General features: G+C 44.0%; 1 protein-coding gene across 1 annotated transcript in view; it reads left to right on the top strand.

Annotated features, from left to right (window-relative positions):
* Positions 1–15,356, top strand: part of VPS53 (VPS53 subunit of GARP complex) — a 62,410-nt gene that overhangs the window by 14,700 nt on the left and 32,354 nt on the right. Inside the window, exons 5-12 of the mRNA XM_080562606.1 lie at positions 2,870–2,956; positions 3,188–3,303; positions 4,331–4,450; positions 9,797–9,875; positions 11,209–11,352; positions 11,930–12,072; positions 12,741–12,882; positions 14,731–14,832. Coding sequence (XP_080418732.1) covers positions 2,870–2,956; positions 3,188–3,303; positions 4,331–4,450; positions 9,797–9,875; positions 11,209–11,352; positions 11,930–12,072; positions 12,741–12,882; positions 14,731–14,832 — 933 coding nt within the window. The remainder of the gene's footprint in view (positions 1–2,869; positions 2,957–3,187; positions 3,304–4,330; positions 4,451–9,796; positions 9,876–11,208; positions 11,353–11,929; positions 12,073–12,740; positions 12,883–14,730; positions 14,833–15,356) is intronic.

Here is a 15,356-nt window from a genome sequence, read left to right as displayed (position 1 = left end):
GGTTTACTCAGGTCTGTTAATGTTGCTGTTGAGTTCTGTGTTGGTTTTTTAACAGCTGTAGGAACATATACCCTTCTCTGAGAGATGCAGCATAGAACTTGGACAGAGGGGCGGCTGCTGTTCGTGTCTTTCCCCAAATTACAGCCAGGCCATTTTGCACAGCAGCAGGAGGCCTCACGTCTTTAACTCACCAGGCTGGAGCAGAGCACGTGTCGTCTCATGTTTTTCCCGAGACTCTAAGGAGGTAAAAGCAACAAGTGTCAGGACCGGGCGATGACACCAGTTCACCTTGTTTTGGCAGTTTTTGGCGTACAAGAACAAAATCCCACTCGAATTTGCTCGTTGCTCCAGGGGCAGCCTCGAGGAGGGGAGCAGGCCCGCTGCCCCCAGAGCGCAGGACAGCCAGCAGCAGGAACGTGGGCTTCAGGCAGAAACCAGTCTTCTGGAAAAAAAAAAGTCTCTGCTGTTTTTTTGTCACAGCATTATTAATAGTACGTTAGAAAAATAGATTGTGTGGTTTCTCTTTTGTTCGCTGTTGCTATGTGAACAGCTTTAAATCTTCGTTGGATCGGGACATTCTCTGAGGATAAATTATGGGCAGGAACTTTGGAAAAGGTCCCTTTTATCCAACTAGATGATGTTCTGTCTCATGAAGAAAACAGATAAGATAGTTTTTCCTTTGTGGATAGGGATTTTATTGTAAAAACCCTTCTGAAGACCTGAGATGGAAATCCTCACTCATGGTCTTGTTGACTCTGAAGTTGCTGAAGGCTGTCAAGAGCAAATGACTTCGAACCAAGTACTGACGCTTAAAGTAGCAGCTTGAGCACTGCTTTTCTTGGAGGGCAAGCTGGAGTTGCCGTGGAAGGATTGCAGAGGATGGTTGAAGGTCTTGGAGTTCAGCTGGCAGCCGTGCATGAGCAAGGAGAGCTGCGGCGTTGTCTGAGCCTGTATCTGGAAAAAAGAACCCTATGGGAGGGGAATGGTATTCGAGATGTGTTTAAGGAGTGTGTGGGTAGTTGGGAACTTGGCGTGGTCCTACAGAGTGCCAGCATCGCTCTGTCATGCTGCATTGCATGCAGGGCCTCCTCAGGCTCCTCGCCTTGCCTCCCCCGTTCAGATTGCTTGAGGTCCTGACTTGGACCTATTGCTGCACCTTGGCTTGAGGTGATCTAAAGATTGAATGATTTTTGTGAGGTTGCCTTGGCTTTGGCTATGAAGGAGGATAATTGGATAATGTCTCTTCTCAGGGAATCTTTTTTTGGGCTGGTTAAATCCCCACCTCTCCTGCTGGAAAATTCAGCAGCTCCGCTGAATTCCCTGGGATAAGAGAAATCCACATTTATTGTCAGTGTGGAATCAAAGGGAAACCTAGCAATTGGCATCTGTGAAGAATCGCAGACTGATTTATTCATTTTCCAAACCTATCCACATCTCAGGATGCGCAGGGTGGTTGCTGCATGCTTCGTGGCCCACCCGAGCGATGTGCTGCAGCCGTGCCCTGGGACTGGTGCAGGGCCTGTAGTTACGTACGAGGCAAGGGGCGTTCTTCAGGTCTTTGGTTTGGGTTTGACCCACGTGCCTTTAAACGGGGCAGAAAACTTTACTCTGAAAGGTGACTAGTCTGTGACTAGCCAAATGAGGAGGTAGGCGGTGGTGGTCACTTCTAATAGAGGTGTCCCTGTAGCACGTTTGTGTTCACTTCACTTCCCAAACATGCCGTCTGACAGCTGTGTGACGCTAATGGGTGAAGCGTTAACTTTCACATGATTCCGAAGATATTTCAGAAGAGACTTTTCCCCTCTGGAAAACGAATTATAAAACGTTTCCAACTCTTATACTTTTTATTATAACGCAGCTACGTTCCAGCAAAACCTCCTGGCAGATAGCTTGCTCCTACATTTCAGAATGAAGATGTGTTAAATTTATTTGCTGAAGGAGCTTGTAGCTAGCCCCGTAACCCTGGTCATGGGGCTGGATATAAAAAGAGGACTAGAATCCTACTTAACAGCAGGGAAACAAAGCGGGGCTGGAGCTGGAAATGTTATCAGGCCGGGAAGGCGAAAAGTGTTGAGTTACTTCAGAAGTCAGAGTTTGGGCATGTGATTTCAGACATGTGGCTTCGCTCACCGCATCCACGTGTGGTTCACGCTGCTCGTGTGAGGTCAGATGCGCCATGGCTGTATAAAGACAGCCAGATCCCCAAAGCAACCTGCAGTAAAACAGCACAAAAATGCGGGCCAAGTCCGTTTCCCTCGCTGGATCTCCGTAGGTCCTGCCGAACCTCTGTGCGTAGGACGGGCGCCTCCGCTCCTCGTGCCTGTGGGTGGCAGGCTGAACTGCCCACCCCAAAGCAATCTGCCAAATGAGCAGGGCGTTTCCCAACAGGATAATATCCTGCTAATTCAGCGAGGTTTTTAGGCAAGTACTCAGTGTTCTGTATGTGATGTGTATTTTTGATTTAGGATTGATGGAACATTGGGGTTTTGCGCGGAGGTTTCATTTCCCTACTCTAAATGCATATTAATCAGGAGTAACTACATATTTTTCTGCGCTTAGCGAATGGAAATTTATTGCGGTAACCTTAAACCTAGTGGTGTTCCAGGTCATGTCACAGAGGTGCTTTCACAGAACGTCTCAATCAGATTTTGCCAGAGCATTGTTGTAAAACAGATACTGAAGCACTGGTCCACCTGGGCTAAAATTCCACTGTGCACGTTGTTGTATGCTGGCTTTTGTTGTGCTGATGATATTTTCTTTGTAACAAAACTGCTCCCCTCCACTGACTGAGACCAGGCAACTGAATGTTTCTTAGAGGTGGAAACTGCTTGCAGGTTTTCTTTCCGCTCTGACCTTGTTTCTTTTTCAGGCCCTGGAAGAAGCTCAGAAAGCCATCCAGCAACTCTTTGGCAAAATTAAGGATATTAAAGACAAGGCTGAAAAATCAGAACAAATGGTGAGTGGCAGCTTCGTCTTAGCCTTTGAAGGGAAGGGGGGCACTGATTTTTGTCTTTGCTGCTGCCTGGTTTGTAATTTGCTGTCAGGCATGCATTGCATCTGTACCCTTGGCCTTGCATTAACATAGCTGTGGAGCTAAAACGGGGAGAGCCCTTTTCATCTCCTTAAAATTTTGTTGCAGTGGCTTGATATTTAAACAGACTCCTTTTTTTTTTTTTTTGTTCACCAGGTTAAAGATATCACGCGGGATATCAAGCAGCTAGATCATGCCAAGCGTCATCTGACCACCTCCATCACCACCCTCAATCACCTGCACATGCTGGCAGGAGGAGTGGACTCACTGGAGTAAGCACATGAATTTTAGTGGCACTTTGACACCACTGCTGAGTTCTTAATTTCAGTGCAGTGCTCTGAGTAGGTCCGTAACAGCTGCTTATTTTTCTGGAGGGAAGTTTACTTAATAGGTTGGGAATGAGAGTCTGGCTTCATGAAAGTGTAAGGCAGTCTGTCCAGTTAGGTATCGTCATCAGGGATGTGCTCTTCAGGGGTTTGGGGGGATTCTTAGCGGTCTCTTCCTAAATTGGAATGGGATCTCTTTTTCTGGAAGGTCCACTCTAATTCTGAGGACGAGTTCAAAGCAGCCTTACAGCTTGTACTATGTATGAAGTGGGGTTAGATGGTTCTAATAATTCTTTGTGGTTTTCTTTTTTTAATGTGCTTGAGAAACACACGGGCTAAGGGAGTTCAGTTTTTACATGTTGCATCTGTGAAGTTGTGAGACCCAAGCACAGCCTGTTCTTGGATTGTAGCAAATTCTGCACGAACACTGGATTGCGAAGTGTTCAGAATTAAATTTTACTTAGGCTGCTGTCTCCACTGGAATGATCCTAAAGGATGAAATAAAAATAAAGCTGTTTTTTTCTGCAAGTTCCCTGTGAAAGTTATTAACAAAAAAGTCAAGGCTAATGGCTTTTCAGCATAATGATTCTCCTCCCTGTGAAGCTTTAACTCACACTTTGTGTGTAATGATGAATGGCTTAACTCAGGTCATTATAGTAAAATAACATTTACTGCCTCTGGACCCATACTGGGAAGTGGATGCATTCAGTAGTTTACATGTTCTTTGCCAAGTGTTGCTTTTGACATTTATGTTTTCTGGAGCTTTGTTAGATGTGTCCTGCATTGGTTTATTTTAGCATCAGTTAAGTGAAATTTTAATGCTGCATTGGAATGTTAATGAAGAATTGTGTATTTTAGAAAAATAAATGTCAGTAGAAACTGGCATGACCCAGTATGGATGAGGTAACCTGTGGAATTGCCACCCAAGATTTTCCTCAGACTTGCTTTGTTAAATCTTTAATTTCCTTTACAGGGCTATGACCAGGAGGAGACAGTATGGGGAAGTTGCCAACCTCCTCCAAGGCGTTGTGAATGTGTTAGAGCACTTCAACAAATACATGGGGATTCCTCAGATTCGGCAGCTTTCTGAAAGGTAAAGTCATCAAACACTGAGTAGTTGCATGCCTGCTGGGAAGGAAAGTTAGAAAATGCAAGAGAGAATCAGTTCCTCAGGAATGTAAGGGCTGGACATGGCCCTTTGAAATTCTTTCCAGCCAAAACAAACAGGTTAAAACTGGACAATTTGCTCAAATCTTGAGCAGCCTGTTCTGTTAAATAACAGTAATTAATATGGATGCAATTCATGAATGATCTGGGCTTCTCATTGACTGGCTTTTAACTTATTTACCTGGAGTAATGCATGGAAGAGCAAATTGTGTTGTGTGATCTTCACATACGGGTGCGTTTGTTGTAAATCCCGAGGTGATGCTTTCTCATACCTTGAGTTTCTGCTGCCAAAACCTGCCACTGTTGCCCAGTTCTACTGAGATCTGAGGCACGTAGCGAATCCTCCCAAAATCACACGCACCACGCCTGACTGCTGTAATGGTTTGTGCTGAGTTTGTATAGTCCTGATTTTCTAATGCGGAATTGTTTAAATTTGGTGAGTTTTAGTGCAATTCCAGCAGCAAGTGCCCACCATTCTCCGCAGAGGCATGTGAAGGCTCAGTGGTGACTAAGCCACCAGCTTTCCTACTGTCCTCACTTGAGACTTTACAGCTGGGCGTTAGGAGAACAAGGTCCTCCCTGTTCTAGGCTACCTTGCTGTCCCTGGCCCAGACCTACTTTTCCTGCTTTACAGCAGGCTTATTTTCCCTTGCACCACACAGATGATGTTTACTTAGCAGCTTGTAGTAGTGCTGAGCACAGCTCAGAGGTGCAAAGAGCCTATTAACATTTGGGATGAACCTTCTTAATGATACAACTGTATCTGATAGCATTTCTTTTCAGTTTGAAAATTACACATCTGTCACCACCATCCTCTTGATGCCTGAGATTACTTTGCTCATTATAGAGTTAGTTCAAGGAGTCTTCTAATTAATTAGGGTTTTGGTGACTAATTAATTTTGTGGTGACTGCCTTTGCTAAGATGGCAGCTGGCTGCCTGTGCTGTTTAGTGATGGGAAAAGTGTTTGAGTGATATGTTTATAATAATTCCATGTAAATCTGTTGGACCTTCTATATGGTATGGATACATCTTCCAGAAAACCCAGATGGAATCAATGAAGCTGAACAAAATAAAGATCCACCCTAAATCTTGAGAGAGAAAAGATGGAGCCTTGTTTTAACAAAGCATTTGACCGTAAGCATTTGTTGAAATGAACACGAACATCAAAGAGAGATAAACATATGTCAATGCTCTTCTGAATTTAGGTTGTTGTCTATTCCAGCCTCATGCTCAGAAAGATAACTTGCTTCGTTTTCTTCCAGACTGGTAATGACAGAAACCTGCTGTCACTGGCCATTTTAAAGCCACGTACAACTTAAGCCTTGGTGCAGAACTCTGGCTGGCTTTTGCTTTTTAGGGGATGATTATTTATTACTTTTGTAGTTGTTGGTAATTAAAGAGAACAATTCATCACGATGCTAAAAGGCACAGTGGTATCGAGTCACACCAGAGAGACTGGCAGGGACATGGAGGAGAATTTCCTTTGTTTTATTCTCCTTTCAAGATACGGATCTGAAAAGCTCAAGAAAGGCTGTTCCTCCTATTTTTAGCAGTGCCTCTGCGGGGCTTTCCTCCCAGTGTTTACGCAGCAAGAGTCGCACCATCTGGTAGTGATAGAAGTGGCTGCTTGTGGGGTGAGAGGAGAGCTGCACCCAGGGTGTTGCTGGGGTCTCTTTACCACTTTGACATCCAGGCAGCAAATTACTACAGGGAGGTCTCCAGCATGGTAATATCTGCTCTGCAGTTGGACTGCCCATCTGCCTACTGGGGCCCAGTTTGGAGTTGACTTCTCTCTCCTTGCTTGGAAATACTTCCACGATTCATGAAACATCAAAGGAAGTTTGCCTGGCTTCTCGCAGTGCTATTTTTAGGCTGAAATTACTGGGGTTTGGTATCTCATGGATTTGGTTTAATAGCACAACTGAAGCCTCTTGGATTTTTGTGAAGGCAAGAAATGCTTTAGTGGATTTTGGCGCAGACTGTGACAGTAACCAAAGTATCACATACAGTAAATCTATTATATACACTGCTAGACGAGTGGATTCTCTTGCTTTATTTAATAAAGAGCCTCTCTTTCTCGGCGTGAATGGAGTGAAGTCAAATATGAATGGGAGACCATGTTAGATGCTTAGCGCTGTTAGATGTGATCTTTGTCATGTGGGGTTCAATCTAAGTTCCTGCTTAAGTTTTATAGGTTGCTTTCTACCTGTTCCAGCTCCTTGAAAATAACCAAGCAAAATCCCACTGCAAGTATTTATTGGAAACCTGACTGAGCTCTCAGTTGGGTTCTTGGAGAGATCCTGTTGAGTATCGATGTAAAAATGACATAATTCGCATCCAAATGGGAGCGTTCTCCTAATCATGTTCCTAAAACAACTACTGCTGTGGTGCATTGGAGGTTGGTTGTTGTAGTAAATAGCAATATTTTATCTCTCAATTCTTTTCTGTTCTCTATCTGTAGGGGGAGCTTACAATTAGTGGTCACAAACCCACCCATGAAAAAAGCCTTGCAGATAGTGGAAAAAACCTTGGAAAGTATTTGGGGGGGAAAAAAGGAAGATTATAAGTTTGCCCCAGCAGAACAGGCTAGCTCAGCCTCTTTGTATCTCAGCGAGCTGCCAGGCATAGTTTAAGATTTCTGGTAGCTTTGGCTAAAGGGATTGCGGTTTCTAGTAATTTTGTCGTTTGAAGCATAAGTGTGAGGATTTTTTGTTTTGTTTTTATGGTGGGGAAACAGTACAAGAAGCCACTAGTAATAAAACAAAAGTCAGAAAACCAAAAATCTCTGCTCGTATAACCAAACGTTTTGGCACATGCGAGCAACCCCGGGAAAAAGCAATTCCCTGCTGCGGCGAGCCAGGATGGCTGCTGGGCACCCCAGCAGGCTGCCGGGAGGGATCCAGTCAGGGAGGGAGATGTGTACAAAACCAGCCCGGGGAGAGATCCGAAATCTGTTACCAGCTGCGAGTGCCTGAGCTTGCTGAGCCTCAGTGGGTAATTCACTTTGTGTAAGTATTTGAACACACGCTCTGTTAGACACGCACAAGCGGTCCTTCAGCGGTGAACACGAGTGAAGCTCGCCCTGGGATTGAGGCTTTTACCCCGGCAGTTTCCATTCCTGCTGCAGGAAGGTTGTCCCCAGCTACAGAAGGGCTCTGAGCTTTCCGTGGGGAGCAGGAAGCTCCAGTGGCTGAAGCAAGTGCTGTCCTGTGTTCTCCGCCTAAAGCAATCTTTCTGGAAAAACACGGCGTAAATGTTTTTGTTTCTCTGCGTGTGCTGGTGGGAAAAAAAATAATTGTGTGGGATTGTGTGCTTACAGAAAGAGCGATAATTACTGGGAGGGTGCTGAGGCACCCTGTTGTTGCTCACACATGCCTAAAACTTCGGCCAGTTTGATTTCTCTGTCCCATCCTTATCTCTCAAAACATTAAAAAAAAATAAAAAAACTCATTTTCCTTGTTTGCTTTCAAGAGATTTTTAAGCAGCACAGGTTTAAAAAAAAAATACTACTTTAACATCCCAGCTCAGCAAGGCATTCATGCAAGTTTCTTAGTTCAAGGATATGAGAATCCCCATTAAGGATACCCTTAAGTACTTTCCTGAATCAAAGCCTAAAACAACAAAGCCTGTGGACAGGGCTTTTAACTGCCTGACAGTGCCTCTATTAAATTTGTTGAGGCTTGAGGAATCTGGCTGCTGTTCTTTCCAGTGCTCCCACTGTACTCGAGCTGCAGCTGTTGTCTAACAGGAAGGTCCCTGCTGTACGCAAGGCAAGAAGTACCACGGCTCATGGGTCCAGTGTTTATGCAGACTCATTAATTCATGTGACTCGTAAAACTAAAGGCTTTTTGTTTGTTGATCACTGAAAAGATGAAATTTTTCAACCCAGGGTTAGTATGCTTACTGTCTGCCTGTAGCTGTGGTTGCTGGGCTGAGTTCCTCCTCCTCGCTTAAATTCTCTGCTCTATTTCAGCACATTAGTGAATCCCTTTTGTTTTACAGTTACGAAGGTGTTAACTGTGGATCTGTACCTGGAAGGGTGAAAGATTTCTAAACATCCTCTGAAGCAGAAAGCTTGAGTGAGAATTAAGTTTGACTTCTCAGGCAGGAAGCGTTTCAAGCAAAATACCCCCAGATAAATCCTGCATAAGGCAGGTCGCACTTACAGTTAAATCACAGATACAAAGTTATATTTCAGCCGTGACTTTTAAAGGACTAGCATTTTTGGCGTTTGGCACCGTTAAAGAATCCAGACTATTCTCCAGCATTGTCAGGTCAGCTTGGAGCGGAGCATTTCCGCTCCTAATGGACCTAAAATGGGAAGATTAAAGAAACAGATCATTCCTTGATGAAGTTGAGGAGTCGTAAACAAAAAAAATACCCGAATTCTTCCCACAGGCTGAAATGCTTTCACAAAAGTAAATGTAGCCATTCTTTCTAACATATCAATCTCAGTGGAAAAATCCACTGCTTTGAATAATCAATTTAGTCCTTAAAGTGTTTCCAGTATAATAAAAAGTGATGGAAGAATGTGAGGGCTGCAGAGGGATGTAAGTGCCTAACTATTTATTTTGGCTCTTTCCAGTACGTGTAGGCATTTCCATTTCCCTAGAAGTATCAATTAAGCCATATTGACTTTTATTTCTGGAAATTGGAAGCCTTATTCTCTCAACTAAATAAAGAGCAAGATTGTGATCTGTTCGGACTTTTTCACCCGTCTCATACCTTTGCTCTTATGCTGCTTAAGACAGAAGATTTATAGGATAAAACCGCGGCCAACAGCATGCACATGGATGCATTTAAAAATAGGTCAGTGCACCTGGAGCTGTGAAAGGTTCGCTATGAAGATTGAGACTTTGTGAAGTTCTTGTGTTAAAAGCATACTTTTTGAAACTTGATCAACAGAAACAAGTATAAGGATCCGCTATAAATCGATCACCTTGGTATTAAAGGAGCCCTGCTGATTTCTCAGCTGATTAAGTGGCCATTATAGAAATACTAAATTGCAGCAGCGCGAGAGCATCGAGGACTCGTTCCAGTAGAGCTCAGGAGCTGATGCTGTGCAGATGGAGCTGTCTTCCAAGTGTCATTCGTGGAGGAAATACTTTCCCAGTTTTGACATGCAGGCCTTCTTAATGGGGATTTTTTTTCTTTAGCATACTTTTTATTTCGTCCCTTAAGAGAACCCTATGTAGCTGTTAGTTTTTCAGTCCACTTCGTAGGAAAGTTTGCAGAAAATGGAACAAAAGTTGTTTCTTCTGTCCTCATCAGGGTGAAGGCAGCGCAAAATGAATTAGGACAGCAGATCCTGGCTGACTTTGAGGAAGCCTTTCCTTCTCAAGGTACAAAGGTAAAGCTCTTCCCCTCTTCTTCCCATTGAAAAGTGTTGCTGAAAACTAGCCAACATCATTGTCATCGGCTTTTATCTCATTTTACATCTAGGCTTGATCTCTCTGTTTCAGGAGCTAATTTAGAAAGCAAATGAGTCTCCCAGGCTGCAGGGTGCTGAACACATTTCTCACTGTTTCTCTCCAGCGAATGTGTGAGAGAAATAACACCCTTCCTCTGTCAACGCTGCATCTTGAGTCTGGCTGAGAAGTGCTGGTACACTGATCATTTGCACAGACAGAAAAAGCACTGATCGGTGAGAACCCCATCACGATGGCTTTGAAAGTCAGACTGTTGCTAAAACACAGCAGTTGCAGTGAGGTCTGCGAGCCAGTCAAGGATTACACCAAGCGCTGTGTGGCCCTACAGACCAAAGTGGGGCCCTGCACCCTTGGCGTGTAATCCAGGTGTTCCTCACCTGTGTTTGTGGTTATTTGTTGGGCACAAAAAGTCTGTGTTGTATCCAGGGAAAGCCAAGCACAAGCTGTCTGTTGACATGCTGCTGCCACCAAGTTTGTCTCTTGTTTACTCAGCACAGATACAGATCTGGGCTAGGGCTAAGGCACCAAATGTGCTTCCCCCAAATTATGCATCCAAATGTTTGCAAACAACATGGGGGTAGGTGTGAATTTGAATTCATTCTAAAGAAAACACTGGTTTTGTCTTCCAAAGTGCCAGCTCTATTGGGTTCTTCATAAAACTATCAAAGTACAGAAATGAGGAAGCTACTTGGAGCAGGTTCTTCATGAAGGGCAGATCTACGTACACACGAAGCAGCTTCAAAAAAGCATTTTTAATGCTTCTAAATTTTCTGTATTTTCCCCTGACTTCATCATAGGGGTCAATACAGACCAGCAGATTCTCCTTTGAGTGTTGCTTGCTGGTCATCGCTAGACTGCTTTTTCCCCATTATTTTGGCCTTCAGTTTTGCAGAAAATAAGTTTTCTTGTTCCATGTCAGCCACTTCTCCTTAGCTGTTCTTCTGAATATCTAGGACAATGAAAGAATTTTCAGAAGTGCTAGGACCATGGTTCTTCTTTGTAAAGGAGGTTGCTGCACTTCTGCAGTAGGTGGATTCCTGGCTGTTGAGCCACAGAAGAACTTTTTGGCCAGCGATATGGAGGGAGCTCAATTTCATCCAACGGTAGAAAGATGCCTCAGTAATAATAGAGTAGCATCAAAAAGAGAAGAATAATGGGAAAGGATAAAAATGAGATAACTTGGATACAGTACAATTTGCAATCACCCATTCAGCTATTCAACCTTAAATCGTTTGTTCCTGTTTATTTTGTTAGAGGCCTGGTGGACCCAGCAACGTCCTGCGTGATGCGTGTCTAGTCGCAAATGTCCTGGATCCCAGAATCAAACAGGAAATCATCAAGAAATTTATTAAACAACACCTCTCGGAGTATCTGGTCCTTTTCCAAGAGAACCAAGATGTAAGGGAAGCATTGCGAGCTACATTTGAATTTTGTAAATGCTGCTGCAGAGCAAAATGCAAAGTTCACGTTTCCACAGCTTCCTGTGGTAAAGTGTCTTTGACCCGAGGGCTTGGAAGCAGTGACTTGTTGGTGTGATATGGACTGGCTGATGAGTTGGGAGGCAATGTTGTCTTATGCCAGGATGATTTCCTCCTTTTGTAGAGCTTCTATGAACTTCTTTAAGTTCATAGATCAGCACTGTAACAAATAAATACAAGTTAGATACACTTTCTGCCCTGTAAAGTGTTGAAAACATATTCTAATAATTGCAAACCCAAAACCCTTAATAACAAAGTTCAACGGAATTTGCTCTCTTAATTCTCACAGGATAGGATTTTCAGTCTAGCATGTGTTCTGGCACTTTTCAAATGCTAGAAGTCATTCTTCAGGATTATTAAAAGTGATCAAGTTAACTGTGATCAATAGCCCGAGCTCCTCTGTGAAACTACAACAGTACAGTTAAGCAGTCGGGCTGAGTATTAACAGCTGCTGCTCTTAAAGGTACTGTTCTTAAATATACTGCTCTCCATCTCAGGTCGCCTGGCTGGATAAGATTGACAGGCGCTACGCTTGGATAAAACGTCAGCTGGTGGACTATGAGGAGAAATACGGGCGCATGTTTCCCCAGGAGTGGTGCATGACAGAGCGCATCGCTGTGGAGTTTTGTCACGTCACAAGGTGAGCGTGGGGCAGGGGGGCTTGTGGCGCTTCCTGGCAGCTTCCTTGAAACAAAAGATTGGGTATGTCTTTTGCCAGGTTGATCACATAGTCATGGGGCTTTAAAGGCAATCTCCTTGTGTATATATATATATGTATGTAAATTGCGTGTGATTAAAAGCGAGTAGAGAGTGAACAACCCAAGAAGTAACCCTAAAATTATATTTATTGTTGAGAGAGCAAGACAGTATGGAAATGGATTTTCAGTGTACAGAGGTAAAAATCAGTAATATTAGAAGAAAGTGGGAAAAAAAGGTGGGAGCAGACTATGATGTGACTGCTCTGGATTATGTTCTTTGAAAGCCAGAGGCAGGGGATCAGAGGAAAGTTCCAGCAGTTCTGGGTTCCTCCTTAGTCACTGCACTTCCCAAGATTTGGTGCTGCTGAGTTTTCTGCCTGCAGTGTGTTCTGGGTGTTTGGAGGCAGGGTCCTGTTACCCAAAGCTCTTAACAACTGTGGTTATGTTTGAAGTGTGATATGTAAAGCAGTTTTGTTGTTAAAGAGAGCATCTTAGGAATTAGCTTGTTTTGCGGTGAAAGCATCTCTAGGTAATAAAATGAATTTCATTCTTAGGTTTTGGATCTTTATAGAAAACCACATTTATTTTCCCCATTTTCTCACTCTTTCAGGACTGAGCTCTCAAAGATAATGCGTACAAGAGCAAAGGAGATTGAGGTCAAATTGCTTTTGTTTGCAATTCAGAGGACAACCAACTTTGAAGGACTACTGGCTAAACGCTTCTCAGGTTGCACTCTAGGTGATGGGACAGTGGTAAGCAAGAGCAACCCTTTCTACATCTTCCTGGGCGGGAAAAAGCCCATCTTACACATAGCTATGGTAATGGGAAGCTGCAAAAAGTGTCACCTACAGCATCCACTGGAGGTGGAATGTTTAGTGTGACTGTATTCAGTGGATTGTAGTTGAGAAAGTGATTCCTGATCTTGTAGTTACGGTAGAGGGGATGGTGTAGGGCTCACAAGAAGGAAACTACACTGACTGCGTACTCCGTTGGTTCTCCTGGATGCTGCTGTTTGCAGCTGAAGCCACATTGGTATGGAGAACCACGAAGTAATTACGGCACGGTGACTGCATTATAATATTTGTTCTCTGCATATTGATGACACATTATAACTGAAAGTCGTCTCCTCGGTTCATTTCTAGTTACCACACGTTTACCCCATGGTGACAACTTCCAGTCTCACATTGGGTTAATTTATCTTGCAGGGGTGTCGATAGCTTCCACTTTTCAGTGTCTTGTTTGGTAAGCTGTAAAGGCAGAGCCAAGAGAAACACCTCGGTGAATGCCTCTGGGGTCATCTCTCTGCTTTTTATGCCTGAAATCTCATCTAAGTGCTCTGCCAGCCAAGTGCCCTGGGAGCACAGAGCTCACATGTGGCTCAGGAGCCACTGGTTTGAGGTTCACTGCTCTGGCCAGCTGGTTCCTCAAAGCCTACTTGGATGCGATAATTCAGTTTATGAGGCAAGCCTGCTGGGCCTGTTTGTAATTTGCTGTGGATCAGCAGGTGCTGCTAATTAAAAAGGGGAAGTCCTGTAAGGATTTCTTCCTGGCTGAATTTAGATCTCTGAAGAATATTGGCTTTGTTTTTCCGACAAATTTCATACAAAGTTTGCAGCTTTAATTAAATTGACTTCACTGGGTTGTTATCCCTGTGGAAAAAGTAGGCACAGAATCTGTTACAAATGAAATAGACAGAAGGGGAGAGCGCGGCTTGAAAAAAGTTTCCCCTCCTGTCTATGTGATGTACCTAGAGGCTATGACACTCGAGATGTCGTCATCTGACCTGTTTTAAACACAAAATGAAGCCCATAATTTTAAACGGCTATCTAGTGAGTACACAGTGGGGACGAGCAGTGTCGTGGGAGCAATAACGTAGGATTTACTGCAGCGGCAGCAGAGTTTTGGAGCCTCCTGTCAGGGGTGGTGTCACCAGTCCTGCAGTTACGTGTTGTGTTTTCAAAGGATTTAGGAGCGAGTCACAGCAGTGCCTCCTGAGCAAGAGCCGCCCTGACACGTGTGCCTCTACTTGCGTAGGAGAAAGGCATCAGCTAGAATTGTAAATTCAGATGCTTTTACCTGCAAGTTAAATAAAACCTGAGCAGAAACCTCTTTTTGGGAGAGAGGGAGATGGTCAGAGCACAGGAGCCATCTCATCTAAGCTTCCTGATGACACATGGCTCTCTAAGAGAATGCAAAGAAATAAGCCGCTGGAGGAACTGCTCTGAGCTCTGCTTGAGCCTCTGTACCCTTCTGGGCTCTGCACCTGAGAGCCGCTGAAGCAGCAGGGAGCCCTGATGGGTCTTCCTGGTGGAGACCACGTGTTTTGGAGCATGGGGTTTGAGAGGATGGGAATTTCACATTGATCAAAATGCCCTTTCCAGGGATGATTGAGGTAGAGTTGGGTGAGCGTAGGTGTAAGAAGAGTAGGCTTTACAGGTGAAACACTGAAGTCTGCAGTCACCGCTGTGCTTGGAGAAGACAAACTGCTGTACAGTGCTTTGAAGGGCTTAGTAAAGCAAAACATGGATGTGGCTGTGTGGACTGTGGGGTCAAAACAGACTGTTCTCTAAGGAGTTTCCTTTTTTTAACCTTTAACACAGAAAAAGCCAGAAGTGCCTCCTCCCTCTACCAACCCATTTCTCGAGGATGAAGCTGGGACAGAGACAGATGAGATTGTAATTGAAAAAAGTGATGCAGAAAAAGTAAGTTTCTGAAGCTCTCCTGTCCTCAGTGAGGCAGTCTCTGTGTCAAAATCTCTGGTGGTACCTAAGCTTTTCCTGTGACATTGATTCAAAGGGTTTGTTTTTGCAGCAATTCATTTAGCACGGTTTTGTTTCTCTGTGCAGCATACAAGCTCCCAGTATGACTGTGGTTTGCCGTGGTTTGCTTCACTGAAACCAAAGCAATCTTTATTTCAGTTAATAGTGCAGAGACAATCCAGTCACATGAGAGCAAGCAGGATTCAGTTCTAGCCCATGCAGCAACGGCTCAAATGTAACTAGAGGACTTCTGTCAAAGGAAGATGAACTAGCATAGTTGGGTTTTCAGATCCCAGGAGGAGCTCCCACTACAAGGAGTTGCAATTCATATTTTGCCTTGTCAGCCAAGCAGACTAAGTCTGGAGTCATCAGACAGCTCATTGAACTTTCAAGTGTCAGTTTTAGGTTTTCACTCCAAATATATTACTGCTGGGATTTTTATATCTGTAGTGTTTTTCATCCATTAC

This window comes from Anser brachyrhynchus (assembly GCF_964034855.1).
Source record: "Anser brachyrhynchus genome assembly, chromosome: 20".
NCBI lineage: Eukaryota > Metazoa > Chordata > Aves > Anseriformes > Anatidae > Anser > Anser brachyrhynchus.
Note: the sequence above shows the minus strand (reverse complement) of the source record. Positions and strands in the feature narration are given on the sequence as shown.